The sequence below is a fragment of the Littorina saxatilis genome, linkage group LG11 (assembly GCF_037325665.1).
Source record: "Littorina saxatilis isolate snail1 linkage group LG11, US_GU_Lsax_2.0, whole genome shotgun sequence".
Taxonomy (NCBI): Eukaryota; Metazoa; Mollusca; class Gastropoda; order Littorinimorpha; family Littorinidae; genus Littorina; species Littorina saxatilis.
The window spans coordinates 5,279,790-5,303,571 of NC_090255.1; the positions used below are offsets into that span (position 1 = coordinate 5,279,790).

The 23,782-nt window shown below is 43.2% G+C and overlaps 1 protein-coding gene across 1 annotated transcript; it reads right to left on the reverse strand.

Annotated features, from left to right (window-relative positions):
• Positions 1-352: 352 nt before the first annotated feature.
• LOC138979555 (uncharacterized) lies at positions 353-23,665 on the reverse strand (the record flags this gene model as incomplete). The annotated part of the gene is given in 20 exon segments (XM_070352269.1): positions 353-3,792; positions 5,971-6,169; positions 6,574-7,911; positions 8,192-8,268; positions 9,035-9,058; positions 9,521-9,604; positions 9,942-10,121; positions 11,393-11,647; positions 12,623-12,790; positions 13,235-13,397; positions 13,878-13,987; positions 14,493-14,699; positions 15,933-16,190; positions 16,632-16,775; positions 18,401-18,583; positions 20,332-20,466; positions 20,871-21,026; positions 21,585-21,716; positions 23,002-23,127; positions 23,495-23,665. Coding segments are annotated over 20 exon segments (4,287 nt in total), but the record flags the coding sequence as incomplete, so codon positions are not given.
• Between the last annotated feature and the right edge of the window lie 117 nt (positions 23,666-23,782).

Genomic DNA, 23,782 nt, shown 5'->3' on the forward strand with positions numbered 1-23,782 from the left:
CGTCTGCAACTATTTCGACATGTGCAAGTTATCCAGAGAGGATAAATGCAGCGCTCTAGCTCCGTTAGTTTGTTAGAATTAAAGGTGGTCCATATTAGGAGCCTTTCCCCTACGTACGTACACACGTACATGTGCACTCACATACATACACAAATGCACACTCACACACACACACACACACATACAATAGCGCACCCGCACACACACACCCACAAATACACACACAGACACACACGCGCGCGCACACACACACACACACTGACACACACACACACACACACACACACACACACACACACATACACACACACACACACACACACTGACACACACACACACAGATACCAGCAACTGAAGATTTCCAACAAAGGTTTATTCATTTCCATGGCAACTAATTCAGATCAAAGCTTTGTCAAAATATTGTCGAAAAGAAATCCCAAAACATGATCTAAACCGTGATGTGTTTATTCTTCATTTTTCCAAACTTTCTGAGCGAGACTGCCAGTGGTTAATGCTGTAGGTTAGTGCGTATCAGCGGATTAAGACACAGCATGGTTGGTTGATATAATCGGGTATGACTAATAAGGTGTAATGATGTCATTCATGATGACTTTAACAATTATAATGACGTCCTTTGCAATGACGAAGTGTTGTTCGCAAAATACAAGTGCATTTTTCCGTCACTGTTTTTGTTTTCTCTCACTTACTGACATGACATCATCGTTGTTATCGTAATCAATCTGGTAAAATGTTATGAGATAGGAGCGTGCGTGCGTGCGTTTATGTGTGTGTGTGTGTGTGTGTGTGTGTGTGTGTGTGTGTTGGTGTGTCTGTGTGTGTGTGTGTGTGTGTGTGTGTGTGTGTGTGTGTTATTGAAGCTAACCTAAAAATCTCACCAGCCTCTAAGCGATGCCTGTTTGTAGACACTAACGCTGCAATTGCACAAAAAGGCAACATGAATTCAGCCCCCAACAGCAGCCAACGTTTTATAAACTCGTTTAAAACTTATTGCACATCAAATTTGTGTAAACTCGTTTAAAACGTATTGCACATCAAATTGGTGTAAACTCGTTTAAAACGTATTGCACATCAAATTTGTGTAAACTCGTTTAAAACGTATTGCACATCAAATTTGTGTAAACTCGTTTAAAACGTATTGCACATCAAATTTGTGTAAACTCGTTTAAAACGTATTGCACATCAAATTTGTGTAAACTCGTTTGAAACGTATTGCACATCAAATTTGTGTAAACTCGTTTAAAACGTATTGCACATCAAATTTGTGTAAACTCGTTTAAAACGTATTGCACATCAAATTTGTGTAAACTCGCTTAAAACGTATTGCTCATCAAATTGGTGTAAACTCGTTTAAAACTTATTGCACATCAAATTGATGTAAACTCACTTAAAACTTATTGCACATCAAATTGGTGTTAACTCCTTTGAAACGTACATATTGCACATCAACAGCGACGTTCTCCGCCCAAGACACCATCTTCAGATTTCTTTACCCCAGACGTGTCAAGCATATTCCACACAAAACCTTACGTCAGATAATCACAGCCGGGAAATGCAGTGAAAAGAGGAGTGGAAATCAGTGACAAATATTCAAAGCAGCGTGTGTATATTTTCTAGTACTTCACATTAAGTAAAGTCTGTTTCAAAAGGGAATTTCAAAAGGCGCACACAACAAGAAAGACACAATATGTCTGTCATATAGAATAAAAACCAGACTAAAACGTGTTACCATAACATAACAATAAATTACTCACAGATTTTGTACAAATATCACACTAAACGTAATGCAGTTGATTTGCAACTGCAACTTGAACCTTTTTTTCCCCCGTTGAAAATGTGAATACTTTATTGGGGAGACAGGTCACACTTTTTTTCCAACCAGAATTATAATCGTTTAACATCAAACTGAGGTGTTTTATATAAAAGTGGTATAGACTGAGGTGTTGCTAAGCGACTGGATTCACACAGGTACATACACTCACTTCACCAGATTGAATAGTAATATTAAAGGCCCTCTCCTTCCCATGTGAACAGTTAAGCTCAATAGCTCACATCTGACCAGGCTTTACACGGAATACGACTATACCTCCACTTAGAGACGTACCGACTATCAACCGCTTGGTGCACAGTTGGAATTTCTTTTCATGATTGAATAACGTAAAAGCCACTGGTGACTTTTTAAGAAATCAATTCATTCAACAATTATAACTCACCAAATATTCCAACTAAATGCACAGAGAGCCCCTAGTCTGCTGATTTTTGGTACATGACCAAGCAGAGGGGTGGTCTTATTCTATGTCAAACCCAGGCCATATCTGAGATTGGTTAGCCGAACGGTGTTCACAAGAAGGAGTGTGCCTTTAAGTAACACAGTTTAAAGGATACTTCTGTAATTATAATAAATATTCAGTTCACATGTTTGCGAATGAGCAAATTCTCTGAATATGCACGGTGGTTTCGTTGTTTAAAGGTTCTTTAAACAAACATTTAGGCCAAAAAAAAAAATAGGTCTGTTTACGGTAACATAGGCCCAAAAAATAGGGTCGGTAGGTCGGGATTGTTTTTTTTTTTTTTTTTTTTTTTTTCCAAAAAACCATATTTTTACGTTATTTTGCCAAAAAAACAAGATTTTTATTATTTTTTTTCCCAAATGCCAAAAAAAAGTCTAGGGTCGCGCGAAAAAACTAGGGTCGGTCGGGTTACCGTAAACAGACCTATTTTTTGTTTTGGCCTTATCATGATTGAACTTCAATCTATGCCTCTTCAGTTTCGCCAAAAACAAACGTTATCTATGACTATGAGAATGATTTAGTATGTTTCACTCTTCAGTTTCGCCAAAAACAAACGTTATCTATGACTATGAGAATGATTTAGTATGTTTCACTCTTCAGAAATACTGAAACTATGAATATGAAACACGGCACGCATTGAACAAACAAACAAACGAGTACAAACGTTCAAAATCTTACGAAATAAATACTGGAAAAGGTTCTCTTCAAATGAAGATCGGTTTTAACTACTGTTTTGTCAGTACAAGTCTATCGTGAATAGGTATACACATCTACGCACACAACAAACAAGACAAAAACAAAAAACAAACAAAAACTACTCTTGTACTTTACAGAGGAATGATATTTGTAAGGCACGCATTAAATAGGGAAATTCACAGGGGTTGGAAACAAATATTCATCTACCATCCATCGTCAACACATGGATATAAACATGAGAATATAATCGACTGGAGACACGTTTGCCAATTACACAACCAGTGCAACTAATTAGATAATAATCATCCCAGGCACTGACTGACTGTCTCTTCAGGGGACATAACTAAACTATCGTACAATTAGACTATGGCGGGGAGCATCACCTGCTGTCCATTCACCTGTCAAAACCGAACGGCTTATTTCCCATATTTCTCATTTCTCAAGACAAATATTCACGTGGGAAGATACTCAAAGTTCTCACTATATCTTTTAAATGAGAAAAAGAAAAGTCACTTGTTTTGACTCAAATTTGAGGCACTTTGAAAAACATGTGTCTTTGACGTCATTTGGTTGATGACGTAAGTCAAAACACTGCGAAACATCATCGTCATCATACAGCCGTCTCGCTGAACTGCCAGACTTGCGAAGGAACGATGACGTCAGTGTGTACCATTAGGGGGCGGGTGGCGCGGTCAACTGACTGTGAGCGCCATCTTGTTTCTCGCACATCATCGCGAGATTCTGGTGGATCGTCTTGTCGTCTGCCCAAACCTCTTCCACGTGAGTCCTTGCAAAGAGAAATCAAAATCGTATTAGAGACAATGACAAAAGGTATCGTTTTCATGTCAGTATGTCCCAAATGACATTACCAGCACACTTGTCAATCTATTTAATCTGTTTTCGTTCTATTTTTCTAATAACACGCGTTAACAATTGATTGTTAACTGGAATGGAAGAGCACAAAAAAGAATAACTTGATATGTAGTTTCTCTGGAGGGAAAAAATCTTCCACTTTCATGTCAGTGTGTCCCATGCAACACACTTTTGCCAAACTGCTGTGTGTGCGTAGATTATTATTTAAAAAAAAAAAAAATTTAAGCTTGCCAAGCACATCATTGTGGGGCTTTTAATAAAAAAATTCAAGCATCCGTCTACAACGTATCATCATTCATCCTTCAACATTTACACAATACTGAAATATCTCAACGCTAATTCATATCCTAACATCACATTTATATCAATAGGCCTACCATATCTATACTTACTGATACACATTTTTGAAATGAGCAAATATGATTAATAATTTTGTTTATGGGGGTTTGCACTTCTGGAGAATAACCAAACAATACATCTTTTTCTGTTATTAAATATAATATTTTCTCCTGTATTAACAAATATACATCTTCTAACATTTTCCCAAAACAATTTCATTTTGCTACATTTCAAAAAGAAATGTTCAATATAATCCATTTCATTACAAAGACTACATAAACCATTTTAACTTCATTTTATGCAATAACATATTTGTGGGATAAATATTATGTACATTTTCCATGGGAGTAACTGTAATCTTTCTTCGCTTGTACATGCACTTGCCAGGAACCAATACTTTTCGTCAATGCAAATGTTATATTTGTGGGACCAACATTTTGCAGAGCAGGGTTCACTGGCTTTGGATTGCGTTAATATCGCACGGAACTTCTTCGGGGAAGGGTTATTTAGCATGCCCTGAAAACAGGTCGAAGGAGGCTCGTCACCCGCGTCTTCTTTAACTGTGTTGTCTCGCAGTGCTCGCGCGCAGAGGGCCGTGTGCAAAGCGTCGTAGATTATTAGTTAGTGGTATAGAAAATACTGATCATCAACAATTCGGAAGTCAGTTTTCACATCCATTTTCTGTCTATTTCTTATTTGTTTGTTCTTTTGGCAATGGTCAAATGTCAGCAATCGTGTGTCATTCGGGGCAGCAGGGACATGACACCTGACCTTTTGTTACTGTCTCATTAGCTCGTCGAGTAAAACACGGGTAAGAGGCCCAGACATGGGATAAGACCACCCATCCACTTTGTCACATACTAACAATCAAAATCTAGACTGCTTGCTGTGCTGAGTTGGAATGTTTTTATGAATTAATTTCCGAAAAGGGCACCAGTGCCTCGCTTTTACAACATCAATTCTAAAACAACAACACAAAAAGTGGTGTGCACAGAGAGCACCTAGGCTGTTCATTTGTGGTATGTGACCAAGTGGAGAGATAGTCTAATCCTCTGTGCAATCCTGCCTAGATCTCAGACGGTGAGGCCAACTGTTTTTTTAACAAGGCGGAGTGGGCCTTTAACAACACTCCCTTAATCTCCTGTTTTAACAAGGCGGGGTGGGCCTTTAACAAGGCGGAGTGGGCCTTTAACAAGGCGGAGTGGGCCTTTAACAAGGCGGAGTGGGCCTTTAACAACACTCCCTTAATCTTCTGTTTTAACAAGGCGGAGTGGGCCTTTAACAAGGCGGAGTGGGCCTTTAACAAGGCGGAGTGGGCCTTTAACAAGGCGGAGTGGGCCTTTAACAAGGCGGAGTGGGCCTTTAACAACACTCCGTTGATCTGATACTTTAGCTTTGTAAATTCACAGCTCACAATCCAGTGTCATCATTGCGTTAAATTGAATGGAAGTTTATCTTATCAATGCAACTGAGACTGACTGACTGATTGACTGACTGACTGACTGACCGACTGACTGACTACCCAGCTGACTGAGACTAGGAAAGAAAGTAAGTAAGTAACTAACTTACTCATTCACTCACTCTAAAAAAAAAACCACTATAAAAACTAACCAACTAAGTAACTAAGTAACTGATTAATTAACTAACTAACTAACAAAGTAACTAACTAACGAACTAACTAGCTAACTAACTAACTTCACACTAACTAGCTAACTAACTAACTAATTAACTAACTAACTATCTAACTAATCACCTCTGCTTGTGAGTCCGTGGTAGAAGTACTGGCCACTCCACTGTGATGACTCTGCACGCTGGTGGTGGCAGCGGCGCTGAAGGGGATTGTCGTTGTCGTCGTTGTCGTTGAGATGGTGGCGGAGGGGCGGAGAGGAATGTCGGGAATGGTGGTGGGAATGAAAAGGGGTGAGGGGGGACGGTCCTGCTCTTTCCCCTTCCTGTTATGAAATTAACAATGGATACAGTCAGATAGATCATCAACATCGTCGTCGTCGTCATCATGATAATGATCAACATTATCATCAAAAGAGAAAGAGAGAGAAAGAGAGAGAAAGAGAGAGAGAGAGAGAGAGAGAGAGAGAGAGAGAGAGAGAGAGAGAGAGAGAGAGAGAGAGAGAGAGAGAGAGATTACACAAAGAAATATATTAATTTTAAATCCCCCCCCCCCCCTCAAGGAACACATTTAAGCTCCTATTCTCATAGAGAAAAAAAAACAACCCCACAAAACGAAAATCGCCTTGTTTAAGACCATAATACACGTCGTCACAACTGACAACATCCTGTAGACTTCAGTAAGAGAAGGAAAGAACACACGAACGAATAAATTGACCCAAACACCCACCTGCCAAAAGCTGGGGCCAGCTTGCCCTTGAGAGTGGCCAGGAAGTCGGAGGGCGAAAAGGTGGATGGGGCTGCAGGGGGCAGCAGTGTCGTCATGCCAGCACGCGCTATGCTCACGCTCACATTGGAGTCCAGGCTGGCTGACTTCTTGAACAGCTTTCTGCGATCTTTGGCACTGGCTTGTCCCCCTTTGCTCGCAGGTTGAGGAGACGAGCTAGCAGCGGTGGTAGTGGTGGGTACAGATGGATATAATGCAGGCTCCGCCCCCTGCCTGGCAGTGAAAAGTCTGGGGGCGTGGCTTACCTCAGAAGCCACGCGGTGGTGCATCTTTTCGTCCAATGAAATGGAGTTCTTCATGGCGCGGGAAGAGTGGGCGGGGACCTCCACCACCCTAGACAGAAGCCACTCGTGATCCTCTTCCGCCCCGCGGCGAACCTCTCTCGGGTCCACTCCATGCACGTGCAAGCTCCTCGCAGCCCCGCCCCCTCCCCCTCCTGCCTTCCTCCCCCTCTCAGGCCAGGATAGGAACCCCGCCTTTTCTGCCGGCTGCTCCTCGAAAAACTTCTTCCTTGCCGTGCGAGGGGACAGTCCGCCGATACGCCTTCGGACGGTCCGGAGGGAGGGGCTCCCCCCTTCAGTTTCTCCCGGTGCTATGGAGGCGGGGCCGAGTTTGGTGGGCGTGGTGGAGGCGGAGTGACTGCGCGGGTAGGTGGAAATCGTGGTGGCGGTGGTTGGGTTGTTGATCCAGCTCAGCTGGGGCGAGTCCACGGACAAACTCTTCGTCAAGGACCGCGGCCGGGAGGGTCTGGACACGTCACTGCTACTACTCGTCGTCGTCGTCGTCGTTACTGTAATCGTTGTGCTGGTCGCTGATGGGGTCGTCATCGCAGCAGATGAAGACGCCGAACGACCAGCCGAAAAAAGTCTCTGCTTGTCACCTGCAGAAGAAGGGTCTACACTAGATCCCGAGCTTTGAGGCTTGGGACTGGACTCTTTACGAAGAGTCGGCTGCAGTTTTTCAGCAGCAACAGAACTCCCGGGCACCGCGGAAGGCGAAGACTCCAGAAACCGTCTGGAGAGCGAAATGTCCGCCAGCTGGTGGCCGTCAGGTGACGTGGCACGTGATCCCTGCGCGCTGTGCGTGCCGGAAGTGTAGGAAGGAGTCTGACTGGATGTGCGGAAGGGCTGATGGATTGTGGGACGCGTGACGTCACCGCGCTGCGCGTCGAAAGAGGGGCTCTTCTGCGTCACGCCAAGAGCAGGAAACACGTCACCGCTTTCCTGACGTAGTTCTTTGAGTTCCTCCCGCAACTGTTCCAGTTCAGAACTTGAAAGACTCCTGTGGATGAAAAAAATACAATCTTTGAAAAATCGTTGATAAGCGACAATGCTTGAACTAGAAAGACACTTAGGCATGCAGCTCAGGATAGACACTTTAGAAATTAAGAAGTTCTAAATTTGGCTTAACTATAATAAATCAAAATAGCCACATCAAACACACTGCATGTTTTCTCGACAATCGATGTTGGGGCCCGACCTGTTTCTCTAAACTCCATCCATCCATCAATGAACCAGCCAAAAATACACAGAAAACACGATTGAAGCAGAATTGCCCTTACCTTCGTATCTGGCCATTGTCGCTCGCCTTTTTGTGTTTGGAGAGATCATCGGCAGCCGTCGTGATCTGAAGCATCGCCTGCAAGTCAAAGGAATTATATTGCACGTGCACACAACACAGTGGAACCCCCTCTTTCAGACCGTCAGAACATCTGGTCTTAAAAAGCAGGGAGTCTTAAAATAGAGGTACATTTACAGAAAATCTGATTTTTTTTCCTAAAATAGAGCTAGAGGAAGTCTTAAATTGCGTGGGGGGGGGGGGGGGGGGGGGGTTCAGCATTAATGGTACACTCTGAACAGAAGTGAACACATTTCTGCAACAAGCTTTGAACACTTTGTGACAACGTACATAGTTCTACAAGCAAAAGAGGCACACATAATAATCACATATTATCCACAAGTGTTCATGTGAACGCTAGTGAACACCGTATGTGCTACTTTTGCCAGTACAACAATGCATACTGTCACTTAGTGTCACAAACTTGTTCTACACTAAAACAAATATTTCTATAACGTTACACACTGAACTTCCGTATATTACTGCCTGTCATGATATGTATCATATCATCATTTTCATATCCATTGCCTTTTAGATCCGGAAAAATTGCCGAACAAAAGTCACATAATTTTATGATAATGGCCATTCTGATAGTTATAACTATTTTCATTATCATAACTATTATAATTATCATTATTAACAACAACAACAACAACAACAACAACAACAACAACAACAACAACAACAACAACAGCACCACTACCACCACCAGCAATAACAAATTCAAAGTATGCATACAGTTTACAGAGAAGAAAGTAGGAGAATTAAACAAAAGTTGATTACATACCTGCTTAATGTATTGCAAGATATCCTGAAAAAAAATGAAATTCATATGAAATACATTTTGTAATTGAAAATAAGCATGCTGTACATATCAGACAAAATAAACGCTCACATTTCCGTAGGCCGCTTTTCTAAAGCCGTTTTGTCAAGCCAAGTACACAAGTAAACAGTTAAAACATTACTTAAAACACATACCGTCGAACACACACACACACACACACACACACACACACACACACACACACACACACACACACTGACTCACACACACACACATATACATACACACACATACACACACAGGCACACACAGACACACACACACACACACAGACACACACACACACACACACACACATATCAAACTGATCTAGAACCCCCTTAAAATTAGGCCCTTTAAAACATCGTACGGAGCAAAGTCAAATGACTCAATCAATTAAGATCGAGCCACAATCTGTTGTCAACTCTACCCATGGGTTTTCCTACTTACACGGTCCAGGTCTGGCTGGTCAACTTTGGTAGGCTTCCCTTCTTGCGACTTCAGTTTGCCACCCAGTTCTCTCAGCCTCACCAGCTGCAATCAGAAACGTTGAAATTAGTCACTTACTCCTCTGAATGATAAATTCCAAGCGAAGCATTTGCCGGAGACAGAAACGGGGAGTGGGTCAGGTAGGGTAAAGGACACACAAAAAGAAGAAAGAGCGTGTATGTTGGCTGTCACTGGCCTTACAGCGCTTGCATAGACTGGGGATGCACACACAACAAGAAATTATCTCTTTAATCCGTTTTTTTCTTTCCTTCTCATCCAAAACCACAACCAACCAACTAACACGGCACTAATTCACCAACCCATTCACTAATCAACCAACTAAACAACCAACCAACACACTCACGTCGAAGCGACGACCTACCCCTGCCATGACGTCATCAAGGGCCTTGGCGTCACGCGACTGCTGCTGACGCATGTGTAGCAGAAGTTTGCTCAACTCGGCCTTCTCGCCGCGCGCCTGCTGCACCTGTCGTTCTGCTGTCTGCTGCACCTCCAACACGCCGTGCTGCAGCGACCCCTGCCACTTGATGCGCGACTCCAGCTGTTGAGACACATACACAAGTTTAGTGTAGTGGAACCCCCCTGTTAAGATCCCTCACTTTTAAGACCTTATTTTTTTCAGATGTTCTGTTCATATAACCTCTGTAAATTTCCCTCCATTGTAAGACTACCTCCTTTTTGGCTCACGTAAGTGTAGCCTATGCGATGCTAACTTTTGTCTGTCTGTGCGTGCGTGCGTATGTATGTATGTATATATGTCTGTGGTAGAAACTTTAACATTTGACTGAACACCGAAATACTAATTTTACCTGGTTATTATTCAAGCAACAGCTTCAAAGTATTGAAGCAATGATCAACATTTCGTCGGCACGTATGTAGTTAAAGTGTGTATCCAAAGAAAACGGGTGGTGGGGGGTTTTGGGGGGGTAAAAACAGGTGACTGGTTTGTGTCGTGTGTGGTATGTAGACCAGGTCAGGGGTCAAGGATAGGTCAGATCGCGTGAAGGATTGTGGTATAAAAAGAAACCAAAGGAGATTTCCTACAGATTAATCTGCACAGCGTGTTTCTAGTGTCTGCGCGAGGAAGCGCTGTCGAAAGCGCAGTGTCGATCTGTCCATCTGGCAGTCGTGTCCCGTAAGTAGGCTACAGACAGACAGATCTAGATCTAGTGTCTCGCACTCTTGCACCGTGTCACCGCTAAGCTTACTGTGTGTGTGTATGTGTGACGGTGTGATTGAGTATGTGTTACTGTTTGTCGATTTCTTACGTGAGCCTTGAAGGCTTCGCCTCTTGTTAAGAACTGATTTTCTCAGATTTTGGGAGGTCGCAAAATAGGGCTTCCACTGTATTACAGAAACATAGCACTGTCTTCTTCATGGGGGTCAGTTCTGACGTCCAAGACCCATCACCACGGCCGGCCGCTGACCGACGAACGCTGCTATGTCTCCCTATTATACGTTAATTGTATTTTTGACCACCATATGCATATGAGATTTTACACAAATTGAGACAGTCATTGTTCTTCGAGACTGCGCTCGCTGTTGACGTGAACAATGATTGTCCAGATCTGTTTAAAATAAATATTCATATTTTGGTCAACAACCCAAATAACATATATGTAAAGATCCTCGTAGGTAAGTATTCGTTCTATTTTTTACGATTTAACATTTTTAGTTCATAATCGAACTATTTGCGTTAGCTTCACTACTATTGTGTGCCTAGAAAGGCCCGTCAGAATGTGTTTCACCAAGACATTCCTGGGGGCGCCATTGGAAGAAGGGGTTACACGATCACTTCCAGTACAAACATACCTCAGCCACTTGTTTTTCTTTCTCTTTCCTCTCTTTGTCCCAAGCTTTTCTCTCGGTGTCTACTTTCTCCGCTAGGCGTCGCTGGCTTTCTTGTGTTTGCTGGTTCCGTGACGTCAGCTGTTTTTGTAGGTCAAGGGCAAGCGCGTGCGCCTCGGTCAGCAGACGTTGTTGTTCTGCTCGTTCCTTGGCCCAGGCGGTCTCCAAGGCAACCGACGATCCTGGACTCTTTTGGACCTTTTTCAGCTTTTCTTCCAGCTATAAGAAACACGAGAAGAGACTCGAGTTAGCAAAATACAGCGGACCCTTCCCTTTCTGACCTCAAAACATCTGAGAAAAGGCGGTCAGAAGAAGTGAGGAGTCTTAAAATGTGGCTAAATTTGCAGACGTTGTGAACAGAAAATAGGGTCTTAAACCAGGCGTCTTAAACTCCCCCCTTCCCTTTGCAACTGTCAGCAAAACTATCGAGTAAGACAATAATTATCCTCGCAGACCTGTTAACTTCAAAACGGACCCATTCTTGCTTTACGATGTCAATGAATTGGTGGCATATTTAACGATGCGTTTTCTACTGTCTTAGTAAGTTCTAAATAAATACATTCAAAATCCACCGGTCAATTAATCAATCATTTAATCCATCCATGCAATAAATAAGGTCATCATTCTATGAACGGTCAGGGGACCCGTTTTTTGTACTTGAATGACGTCATCCGCAGAGCTGAAGCTACAGACACCACATCCACAAACACTTGCGTGCACATACCTGATTTATCCTACTTTCAATCGTGGATTTGTCAATGTCCCACATACCTGATTTATCCTACTTTCAATCGTGGATTTGTCAATGTCCCACATACCTGATTTATCCTACTTTCTAGCGTGGATTTGTCAATGTCCCACATACCTGATTTATCCTACTTTCTAGCGTGGATTTGTCAATGTCCCACATACCTGATTTATCCTACTTTCAATCGTGGATTTGTCAATTTCCCTCATACCTGATTTATCCTACTTTCTAGCGTGGATTTGTCAATGTTCCACATACCTGATTTATCCTACTTTCAAGCGTGGATTTGTCAATATCCCACATACCTGATTTATCCTACTTTCTAGCGTGGACTGGTCAATGTCCCTCATACCTGATGTATCCTACTTTCTATCGTGGATTGGTCAATGTCCCACATACCTGATTTATCCTACTTTCTAGCGTGGATTTGTCAATGTCCCACATACCTGATTTATCCTACTTTCTAGCGTGGATTTGTCAATGTTCCAAGCAGTGCGCTCTGTGGAGTATTTGTTGACGACGTCAGCGCGACATCTTTCTTGGTGCACTAGTTCCTCTCGCAGTTCTGACGTCTTCTGTTGCATCAGGTTCACCACCTCTTTCGTTTCCGACAGCTGCGGAGAGCAAAATTTGACGTCAACGGCAATGACGTCAGAATGAAGACAATTTAATTCATAGCTGAACGTTATTGCACTTATGATGCCAGAAAAATGTCATGTTGTACAGGTTTTTCTTTTGTATGAAGCTCAGGGGCTTCCGTTTCAAATAACTACAATAAACAAATTACGTCAGCACCGCATTACTGATGTCAGCGTGACATATTTCTTAGTAAACGAGTTCTTCTTCTGTTACATAAGAATGACCTCATCTGTGGTTTCAGACAGCTGCAAAAAACCCAGACTTTAACGTTGGAGAAGACCTGGCTGCTTGCTTTGATGAGTGGGATTTATTTCATGGAATACTTTCTTTAAAAAAAAACCACTAGTGGCATGGCAGTATCTTTTTCATGAGAAAAGGGGTGCCTTTGCAACAACAACAAAATTTGGTTCAAAACTGACCTCCTTGATTTGCCTGTCCAGTCTGGCTTTCTCCTCCTCCCAGCGCCGCTGGTCCTGCGCATGCGCCTCCTTGATTAGTGTCATGGCTTTCTGGACCTGCGTCACCATCTCCTTGTCCGCTAGCTTCTCCTTCTGCAGCGTCTCCATCGTCATCATGATCTTACTGCACGTGCACACAGTACAACTTTCACACTGTTTTGATTCAGTTTTAACACAGTTTTGACACAGTTCTGACACAGTTTTAACACAGTTTTGACAGTTTTGACACAGTTTTGACACAACTTTGACACAGTTTGGACACAGTTTTGATACAACTTTGACATAACTTTGACACAACTTTGATACAACTTTGACACAATTTTGATACAACTTTGACACAACTTTGACACAACTTTGACATAACGTTGACACAACTTTGATACAACTTTGACACAACTTTGACACAACTTTGACACAACTTTGACACAACTTTGACACAACTTTGATACAACTTTGACACAACTTTGATACAACTTTGACACAACTTTGACACAGTTTTGGAAATACTGTAATACCTCCCGCTAACGACCTTGAACATGTGCGGGAAAATGGGACGTAAAATGGGTGGGTCTTTTTGGGGGAATTTGCTGGTCGAGCGACTTACCTGTATTCTTGTGACATTTTCTCCACACGAGTTTCATAGCGGACCTTCATCGCTTGGTGTTCCGCTCGTAACAGCCTTTCTTCCTGTTGTAACCGGTACGCTCGCTCCGCCTGTTGAAATTACACGAATGATCTGTAAGGCTGTCCCTAATTGAGACGGAAGTCGACTTCGCGAAGCTTGTTGAATTCTTTAGACCGAAAACCCACAGTTAAAAATAATTAGTGTCAAAACTTCGTGCAGCGAGCTTTGCGAAGTCGACTTCACGCAATTAATATCAGGCTTTAATCTTCAATATGGTTTCACGTTTAGAAGTGCTTTTAAAACCCAGGGCCGGACCAAGTTCATTTGAGGGGGGGGGGGGGGGTTCCAACTGAAGGCAGGGGTCCAAAGTCCACAATTTTTTTTTCTCTGAGAGGTACATTGGATGGCCAGGGATGGCCGCCAGGGGGGGGGTTCCGGAACCCCAGGAACCCCCCCCCCCCAGATCCGGCCCTGAAACCCGACCAATCACAGCCAGAAAGACAGACAGAAACATGTCCTGCCGTCAGTTCAATCAATGTCAAGTCCAGCCATTTTAACTGTATTCTTTCCACAAAAGAAGGATGGTATATATACCTGCATGCGAAGCCTTTCCAGTTCCGGCATGAGTTTTTTGTTTGCGTCGGTCTCTTCCTTGAGTTGCTGCAGCTTGCTGCTCACTTCCTGTTTCAGCCTCGTTGTGGTATCCAGTGCGCTTCGTTGGCACGTGGTCAGCTCGTGCTGTAGTGACGTCACCTGGGCCTGCATGGCTTCCTTCTCCTTGAAATACTGAAGGCTCTCCTTCTGTAAAATATAGACACATATGGTTTATCAGCGGTGCTGTCTTTTTATAATCATTTTTCTGCAGCCTTCAACCGACAAAATTACAACTTATAACCAGAAAATTCCTTCGTGCGTGAATATTTTGATTGAACGCAACTATACCAGAGTTCCTATTTTCAAGATTTTTCATAAAAAAATCAATGAGGGTGACTTATCATGCAGTATCGATGCTTATTGACATAGTGTCGAGGGGGTTGCTGATATGACGCAATATTGAAGAGTAAGAGCCCCGGAACTCACAAGATGAGTGGATGATATTGCATGGCGAGGTTACTCCTACATGACACCTGCAACTTATTCTCTTGATTTGAACACTGCTGCTGCTGACAGTATTAAACTCAATGAGAAATCTGACTTCTGGAGGTAAACAAACAAAAGAAGGGTACAAAGTCAAGTCAAGTCTCTCAGATTAACCCAAAATGGGAAGATGTTACACAGAAATAGAGAATACTACATGGCTTGCTGTGTCGTACCAGATTTACACGAGTTTTTTTTTTTTAAATATTGAACTGCGAGCGAAAGCGAGCTGTTCACTATTTGAAAAAGCAACGAGTGTAAATCTGGTACGAAACAGCAAGCCATGTAGTATTCTGTTTATCCTACATACTGTACTTACGTGTATTTTACTGAAAATGTCCTGCAGTCGAGGCAGCTAAATTGAAGACGCTTGTTTTGAAACCTCGATCTCTTCTAAAGCCTCGTGCAATCTATTACGTCAAAGCAAAGAAACGTCACTCTCAAGGTGTGACGTGACGTGTTAGTTCTAAAGATTCATCGAGGGTAATTAGCGAGCGCAGGTTTTGTTTCTATAATGACGTTTGTCTCGGTGACTTTGGCATCATAAGCAGTGAAAAAACAAGTCCCTTTATTCTTTCTTTATTTGGTGTTTAACGTCGTTTTCAACCACGAAGGTTATATCGCGAACAAGTCCCTGCCAGACTTGCTTGACATGACCTCATTTACATGATATACAGTGACACGTGTGATTTGGACGATTATTATCTCACGGGTGTCTCTCTCACGTATGTAGGATAAAATGAAATGCCAACTGGAGCAGTACATTTATTTCAATGTTAACAATGTTGTAGTGCTCCGTTTGTCTTCATGTTTATGTACCACCAATGCAATTTCTCAGATTTGAGATAATAAAGTACATTTGATTTGATTTGATTTGAGCTTTATCGATCCACAAACCTTGATATTTTCCATGGCTTTGTTGCTTGGAGTGGTGGAAAGCGTTTCGTAGAGTCGTATCTTCTCTTCCGCCACGTTGAGAGCCGCCTGCAGTGCAGCCCGCTCTTTCTCCCTTCCGAGCGACTCTTCTTCCAGTATTCGTCTGCTTAGTTCCAGCTCCTTTTGAGTTCTGTCCCTTTGTTCCATCTCCGCGCGCAGACTCCGAGTTTTCTCCCTTAGTCTCGCGTTTTCTTTCTCCACGTCTGTTTCACCGCCGGTCTGAAACAGTCAAGAAAAAATGAAAAGAATGACTAAAATGTACAGACGATCGAATATAAAGATATTCAGATGCTGCTTAAAGTGGGATGCATGCAGCCGTGTTGCAGTCTACATTATTGCTATCAAGAACATCTTGCGTGAAACCACATGCCGTTGTCATTATTTTTCTTTCAAACTTCCAACCTTGCCTTCAGTACTAATTTTCGTTTCAGATTTATATGATGATTTTCAGGCCTAATCTGGTGTCCAAATCTAAGCCTGTATCAAAATGCAGAAAAAAATGCGTACTTTGTGTGTTCGTAAAGTTCTTTTCGTTTCTTTACTTCGCTCCGTCAATAAAAACACACACAAAATATGGTGCAGGCTTCCCTTTTCTGTCCAGTACTGCATTAACAATGTTTACTGATCAACATTTTCAGTAAAACTTCTCTTGGAGCTTACCTCTTTTGTAGGGCTCATATCCTGCGATGACGTCACAGGCTTTTGGGCCATCCGTGACGCAATATCCGTGACGCGTGTCTGCATGTCCTGAATCTCTGTCTGACGTTGCTCCAGCACAGTGTTCAGGTAGTGAATGATGTCATCCTGCAATGGATGATACATAATCAATGAATGAATCAATCAAGCAAGCAAGCAAGCAATCAAGCAATCATCCAATGAAAGCAAGGAAGCAATTCGTAGTGCAAAAACCCGAACTTTCAATTACACACACACACACACACACACACACACACACACACACACACACACACACACACACACACACACACACATATATATATATAGAGAGAGAATACTACATGGCTTGCTGTGTCGTACCAGATTTACACGATTTTTTTTAAAAATATTGAACTGCGAGCGAAAGCGAGCTGTTCACTATTTGAAAAAGCAACGAGTGTAAATCTGGTACGACACAGCAAGCCATGTAGTATTTTGTTTATCCTACATACTGTACTTACGTGTATATTACTGAAAATGTTTTGCAGTCGAGGCAGCTAAATTGAAGACGCTTGTTTTGGAACCTCGATCTCTTCTAAAGCATCGTGCAATCTATTACGTCAAAACAAAGAAACGTCACTCTGAAAGTGTGGCGTGACGTATTAGTTCTAAAGATTCATCGAGGGTAATTAGCGAGCGCAAGTTTTGTTTCTATAATGACGTTTGTCTCGGTGACTTTGGCATCATAAGCTGTGGAAAAACATGTCCCTGCCAGACTTGCTTGACATGACCTCATTTACATGATATACACAAGTGTGATTTGAACGATTATTATCTCACGGGTGTTTCTCTCACGTATGTAGGATAAATATATATACACACACACAGACACACACACACACACATACACACACACACAGACACACACCCTTCATACAGACACACTCACACCCACCAACCCACATATCCCCCCATTACACACCCTACCCACCATCAACCCCACCCCCAACACCACCCCCCACCACCCCATTACTCTCTACCCACCATCAACCCCACCCCCAACACCACCCCCCACCACCCCATTACTCTCTACCCACCATCAACCCCACCCCCAACACCTCCCCCCACCACCCCATTACTCTCTACCCACCATCAACCCCACCCCCAACACCTCCCCCCACCACCCCATTACTCTCTACCCACCATCAACCCCACCCCCAACACCTCCCCCCACCACCCCATTACTCTCTACCCACCATCAACCCCACCCCCAACACCTCCCCCCACCACCCCATTACTCTCTACCCACCATCAACCCCACCCCCAACACCACCCCCCACCACCCCATTACTCTCTACCCACCATCAACCCCACCCCCAACACCACCCCCACCACCCCATTACTCTCTACCCACCATCAACCCCACCCCCAACACCACCCCCACCACCCCATTACTCTCTACCCACCATCAACCCCACCCCCAACACCACCCCCACCACCCCCCCCACCCCCAACACCACCCCCACCACCCCATTACTCTCTACCCACCATCAACCCCACCCCCAACACCACCCCCACCACCCCATTACTCTCTACCCACCATCAACCCCACCCCCAACACCACCCCCACCACCCCATTACTCTCTACCCACCATCAACCCCACCCCCAACACCACCCCCACCACCCCATTACTCTCTACCCACCATCAACCCCACCCCCAACACCACCCCCCACCACCCCATCACTCCCTACCCCCATCGACTCTCCTCACCTTTTCCTTGAGTCGTTCATCCCTAGCACTAACAGCCTCCCTGAGCTGTTTCACACTGTGTTCCCGCTCCGTAGCGTGCGTGAGAAGCTCGTGCAACTCGTGCTCTGCCGCCTGTCGTCTCGTGACCTCTTCGCTCAGCTGACTCGCCTTCTGCTCCGCCTGGGCCAGTTCTTCCGACTGGGTCTAACAATAATGAAAGGGATACTACATGATTGTATTGATTTGACCGTTTGGTGGGAGTTTCTTAATAAATCTGGGGATACCTATGTAACGCACACGGCGCGATTCGCTCGAAAATAGACACAAGTAACTGTATGATCATTAATTTAATCAAAGTGACTGAATGCGCTTCACGGACTTCTCTCTGGTGTTGGAAACTAAAAGTTATCTAGAAGCGCCGCCTGGCGGCAAGATCAATGACGCCACGGTCTGGTTGCCGCATCACGTACACAAACAAGGCAAGTAACTGAGTGGAAGTAAGTATTAACCCAACAAAGAGTGCTCTATTGAGATGTTATTTATGTTTTAAAGGTACTGAACTTGTCAAATCCAGGTGCACGGAGCCCCTGGGGCTTTTAGTCATACCTCAGTCAGCTATCCGTTAGAAGAACTACCAAGTTTCATTGACTTGCACCCAAAGAGTCAAGAACTGCGAATTTTTTAACGAATTAACTTCGTACTCGGACCCGGCTGGTCTTGACCTATTTTTGGATCTAAATTTAGATCAGGTAGATCACCACATCAAGCACAAAAAGACACGTCACTAGCAAACTATGTCAGACGTCATCATGAGTTTGTGTAAAACAAAATGGAGGCCGGAATCACTCAGTTGAATCGAACTCCGACCAAACACCACGTAATAACTAGGTTAATTTATGCACTCGCGTGAACGAAGAAACTGTCGAGCTTCACAGATGTCGTCGTTGGGTAGTTTTGGGGTTGTTTTACTACCATAGGAGGATTTTTGAACTGTAAATGCTCTCAGCTGCAACAAAAACGCAAAACGAAGGCTGTGAGCTGCACTGTGCCTTTAAACCACCTGACACTGCGAGGCAATTTTCCTTGTTTTTTTTTATAAGGACATTACAATCTTTGAGTCTTGAGTCTTTCATTGCCCCTTTAACAACATTTAATTTTACGTTTAACATACTTCATTCTGCAAAGTGATGGCAGTTCTCCCGCGCGGAAGCATTATTTGAACAAAGCATCTTATGGTATAACTTTGGAAGCGATCTTGGGGGCTTTTTTTCTCAGGTATTATTCCATTAACACTTTCTACCCCACCTATGTTGACCAAGTGTTTTTTGCCGAGACCAGCTGTGCTGCAGCAGGCCACTCAGAATTGTAGTAACTGTGTAGTAACTCGGTATCAACACGCTTGAATGCAGGTGTTAGATCGACGTTACAGGAAGCGACTGAAGCTAACAGTCTGAGCGAATATATCCGTACCTGGTCAAATAGAGCCATATGAGTGGGTACGGCTATGTACCCGGGAGACAATGAGTTAAAGGAATTCCCAAACACATCTTCGTAAGATAGTTTCAGTGACCTGAGAATTGTGTGAGCATCTTCATTCAGCTGGCTAGCTTTCTATTTTGCGACTGCTTTTTCCGTCTCTGATCACTTTCGCAACATAATTTTAGTGACCATAGAGTAATACTAGTATGCCCTCACTTCTTCTGGAGATAATATCAGACCAAGATCGTGCACTGTCTTTTGTTTTCCCCTTCATCAATGTTGTTATTTTATATATGTATGTCCCATTTTCCAATGGCACAATGGCCTAAGGCAATACACTGTGTTTGACTGTAAAGTCTCATCCAATCTCTCCAAGAGAGTTCTGACTGGACAAATATGATTATGATATGTTATACATGTACTGACATTTTGTTTTAGAGATATATCTTTGGCAAAGCCGAAAGCACACATACCTTCAGTTCCTGTTTGAGTTTGGCCAAAGTCTCGTTGATGTGCGAGATCTCGTGAGTCTTGTCTTTCAGCTGTTCCTCCATCCTGCGTTTCTCCCCGTCTGTGGCTGCGCTCTTTGACCGCCAGATGTCGCTTATCTGTGACATGAACAACACCAATCTTGCAACACAGTTGTTTCTGACTTGTGGCTTCACTGTAAACTGAAGTGTTCCCCTTTTGAACACACTTTCTGTCACCAGTTTTGAACACACTGTACATGTGATATAGTACAGGCAAAAGGTAGCACATGTTAGACACTAGTGTTCATTTGAAACACCAATGTTAACCATGCGCTAACTTATGCCCGTAGAGAGAATTAAAATTGGTTAAGCCTCAAATTAACTGGGCGAAGTAGACCATAGAGACCACAGAGACCCAAAACACACACACACACACACACACACGCACACACACACATACTCACACAAACACACACACACACACACACACACACACTGTCACATACACACATACACACAAACACACACACACATACACACACCTCTTCCACTTTGTACTCCAACTGCTCAGCCTTGAGTTTATAGCGTGCGACGTCATGCTGCAGTGTTGTGACGTCATTTGACGATGACGCGGCGACGCCCCCTGTGTTGGTTTTGTTGTGCGTTGAGTCAGTTTTTGTCGTTGAGTGAGTGTCCGTCTGGAACATTACATAAATACTGTTCACAATTTTTATTTGTTTTTGCATGTGTTTTTTGTCTACCAAACGTAAAATCATTTCCCTATACAACCCTTCAAAAAACTCAGAAACATTACAAACATAGGGCTAAATTTATGAAGACTTTGGACCCAGGACATAAGAAATAAGATTGTATTACAACCACGTGCAGTACACATGAATGTTGCTTGGCTTGAGTACATTCAACACATAATACATTCAAACACAACAACCAAACAGAGTGCTCACCGAATTGCGTACACACACTCGCTCACACCCACACGCACACACGCACGCACACACATACACACACACACACACACACACACACACACACACACACACACACACACACACACACACACACACACACATCGTACAAGAACAAAACATGACTCTATAACCTGTTTCACAAACTCACAAATTCATCTCATCTGCACAAACTAATGGTTTTAATTATGAGTTTTTGGAATTAAAGAGATGGGTTGCAACAAGGGTTGCAAAAAACAACACACACACGAACACACACACAAAACTGACCGTTAAAGAGGGCGTTGCCGCGGTGTCGAGGCGTGCTGCCCGCAGAGCTACCAGGGACCCCTCAGGCTCTACGCTGTTCTCTGGCGTTTTGTCCGAGTCCTGGTCAGTCAGGTCAGAGTCTCCGCTGTCCAGCTGGGGTCAGATAAGGTGGTCAAGCAATTACATCAATAAATTATGAGATAAATGAATAAATAATACATGCACGAAGAACACACAATAAACTGCGCATTCTAAACATATTGAGGAGAATGATAAAACCACATAGAACGTAGTAGTCATATTGAACGTTGTGTTTCAAGGCACTATTCTCTGAATGGAGATAGTTTGACATTTTGTCATGACTTCTTGTTCGTAACCTATCTCAGTGTCCATTTCACTAGAAAATGAACAGACTATGTTTGTGAAAAATGATAAAATAGGAGATAAGTAGAGCAGAGAGAAACTAGCACAAAAAAACCCACAAAAGCACAAAGAAAAAAAGAAAGAAAGAAAGACAGAATGGAAGAAAGTCAGAAGCACGAGAAAGAAGGAAAGAAAGTAAGAAAGAAAGAAGGAAAGAAAGTAAGAAAGAAAGAAGGACAGACAAAAAGACAAAAAGAAACAAATAAAGAAAAGAAAAGAAACAAACAAAAAAACACAAACAAAAGAAACAAACAACAAGAAGAGCAAACGCTCGATCGAGTCACTTTCGCAGTTCTGAATATTATATGAGGCATCAGATGGACAGGAAGAAATTGCTATTCACAACACAATACAGATGTAAATAATTTGATGTAAAGAATAATCCTATAAAGTTTGAATCAAATCCGATGAATAGTTTCAGAGATATGATATTTCAATTTTTTTCCTTCAAGACATACCTGTGACCTTGAAAAAGGTCAAAGGTCACCAAAGCAGACGTCAAAGTGTAGAGGTCACTGGTAGTCACGTTCACATAAAATTTGAGCCCGGTCACTTTTATAGTTTCCGAGAAAAGCCCAACGTTAAGTTGTGTGTTGCCGAACAGAAAAGGCTAGTTATCTCCCTTGTTTTTCTGATAACGTTCGTAAAAGGCTACAGATGTAAATACTTTGATGTAAAGAATAATCCTACAAAGTTTCAATCACATCCGATGAACTTTGTCAAAGATATAAAATGTCTAATTTTTCCTTTGACGCTGACCTGTGACCTTGAAAAAGGTCAAAGGTCAACGAAACCATCGTTAAAGTGTAGAGGTCATTGGAGGTCACGACTAAACAAAATATGAGCCGGATCGCTTTGATAGTTTCCGAGAAAAGTCCAACGTTAAGGTGGTGTCTACGGACGGCCGGCCGGACGGCCGGCCGGACAGACTAACACTGACCGATTACATAGAGTCACTTTTTCTCAAGTGACTAAAAAAAGCCAAAGTGAAAAAAGAGCCAAGCTGCCAGCTCACCATAGCACAGAGTTTGCCATAGTCGACCTTCAGTCTGTGGTGTGCATCCTCCATTGCGTGAAGCCGTTCCCTCATGCCCTGGATCTGGTCCGTCGCTACTCGCAGGTGGCGCTGGTTCTCTGTCAGCTAGAAACACAGAACGGTCAGGTTTATTTCAATACGTATCACTCTCTCAGGTGCCAGGAGATTGGTTCCACATAAGTTAACTCTCAATAACTATTGATGAACATGTCGACTATATTTAGAGCGCATACGTCCCTTTGTTTAATAAATCTAAACAAAGACAGAAAGACAGAAAGGAAGAAAGGAAGAAAGAAACTAAGAAAGCAGCAATCGAACCAACGAACATGTTGTTTGTCAATCTGTCCATTTCAAAGGCCGCTGGGTCGAAGATTAGTGAACGCAACGTATGGTTTTGTCATAAATTAAACGTTTCAACAACAAACCTTTCTTGTTTTTTGAAACAAAACAACAAACAAACAACAACGTTCACCTCTTCCTGCAACAGTTCCTTTTCTCGCAGCCGTAGTTTGACGTCATCAGACAGAGAGGGAGCTAACCCTTGTTCTGCCGACAGGTGGAGCTTCTTCTCGGCCATGCTGACTCTCTGACGTTCCTCCGCCAGGAGGCGCTCCAGTGACTCGATGCGGTTCTTCAGTTTCGCCTGCCGCCACGAAAAAATAGTCCGGTAAACAACATGTAGCCTACTCGATCTGCGTTATATCTTAGTTTAGTGCAACGTACCCATGCGGGCGGGCGCGCGCGCGCACACGCACACGCA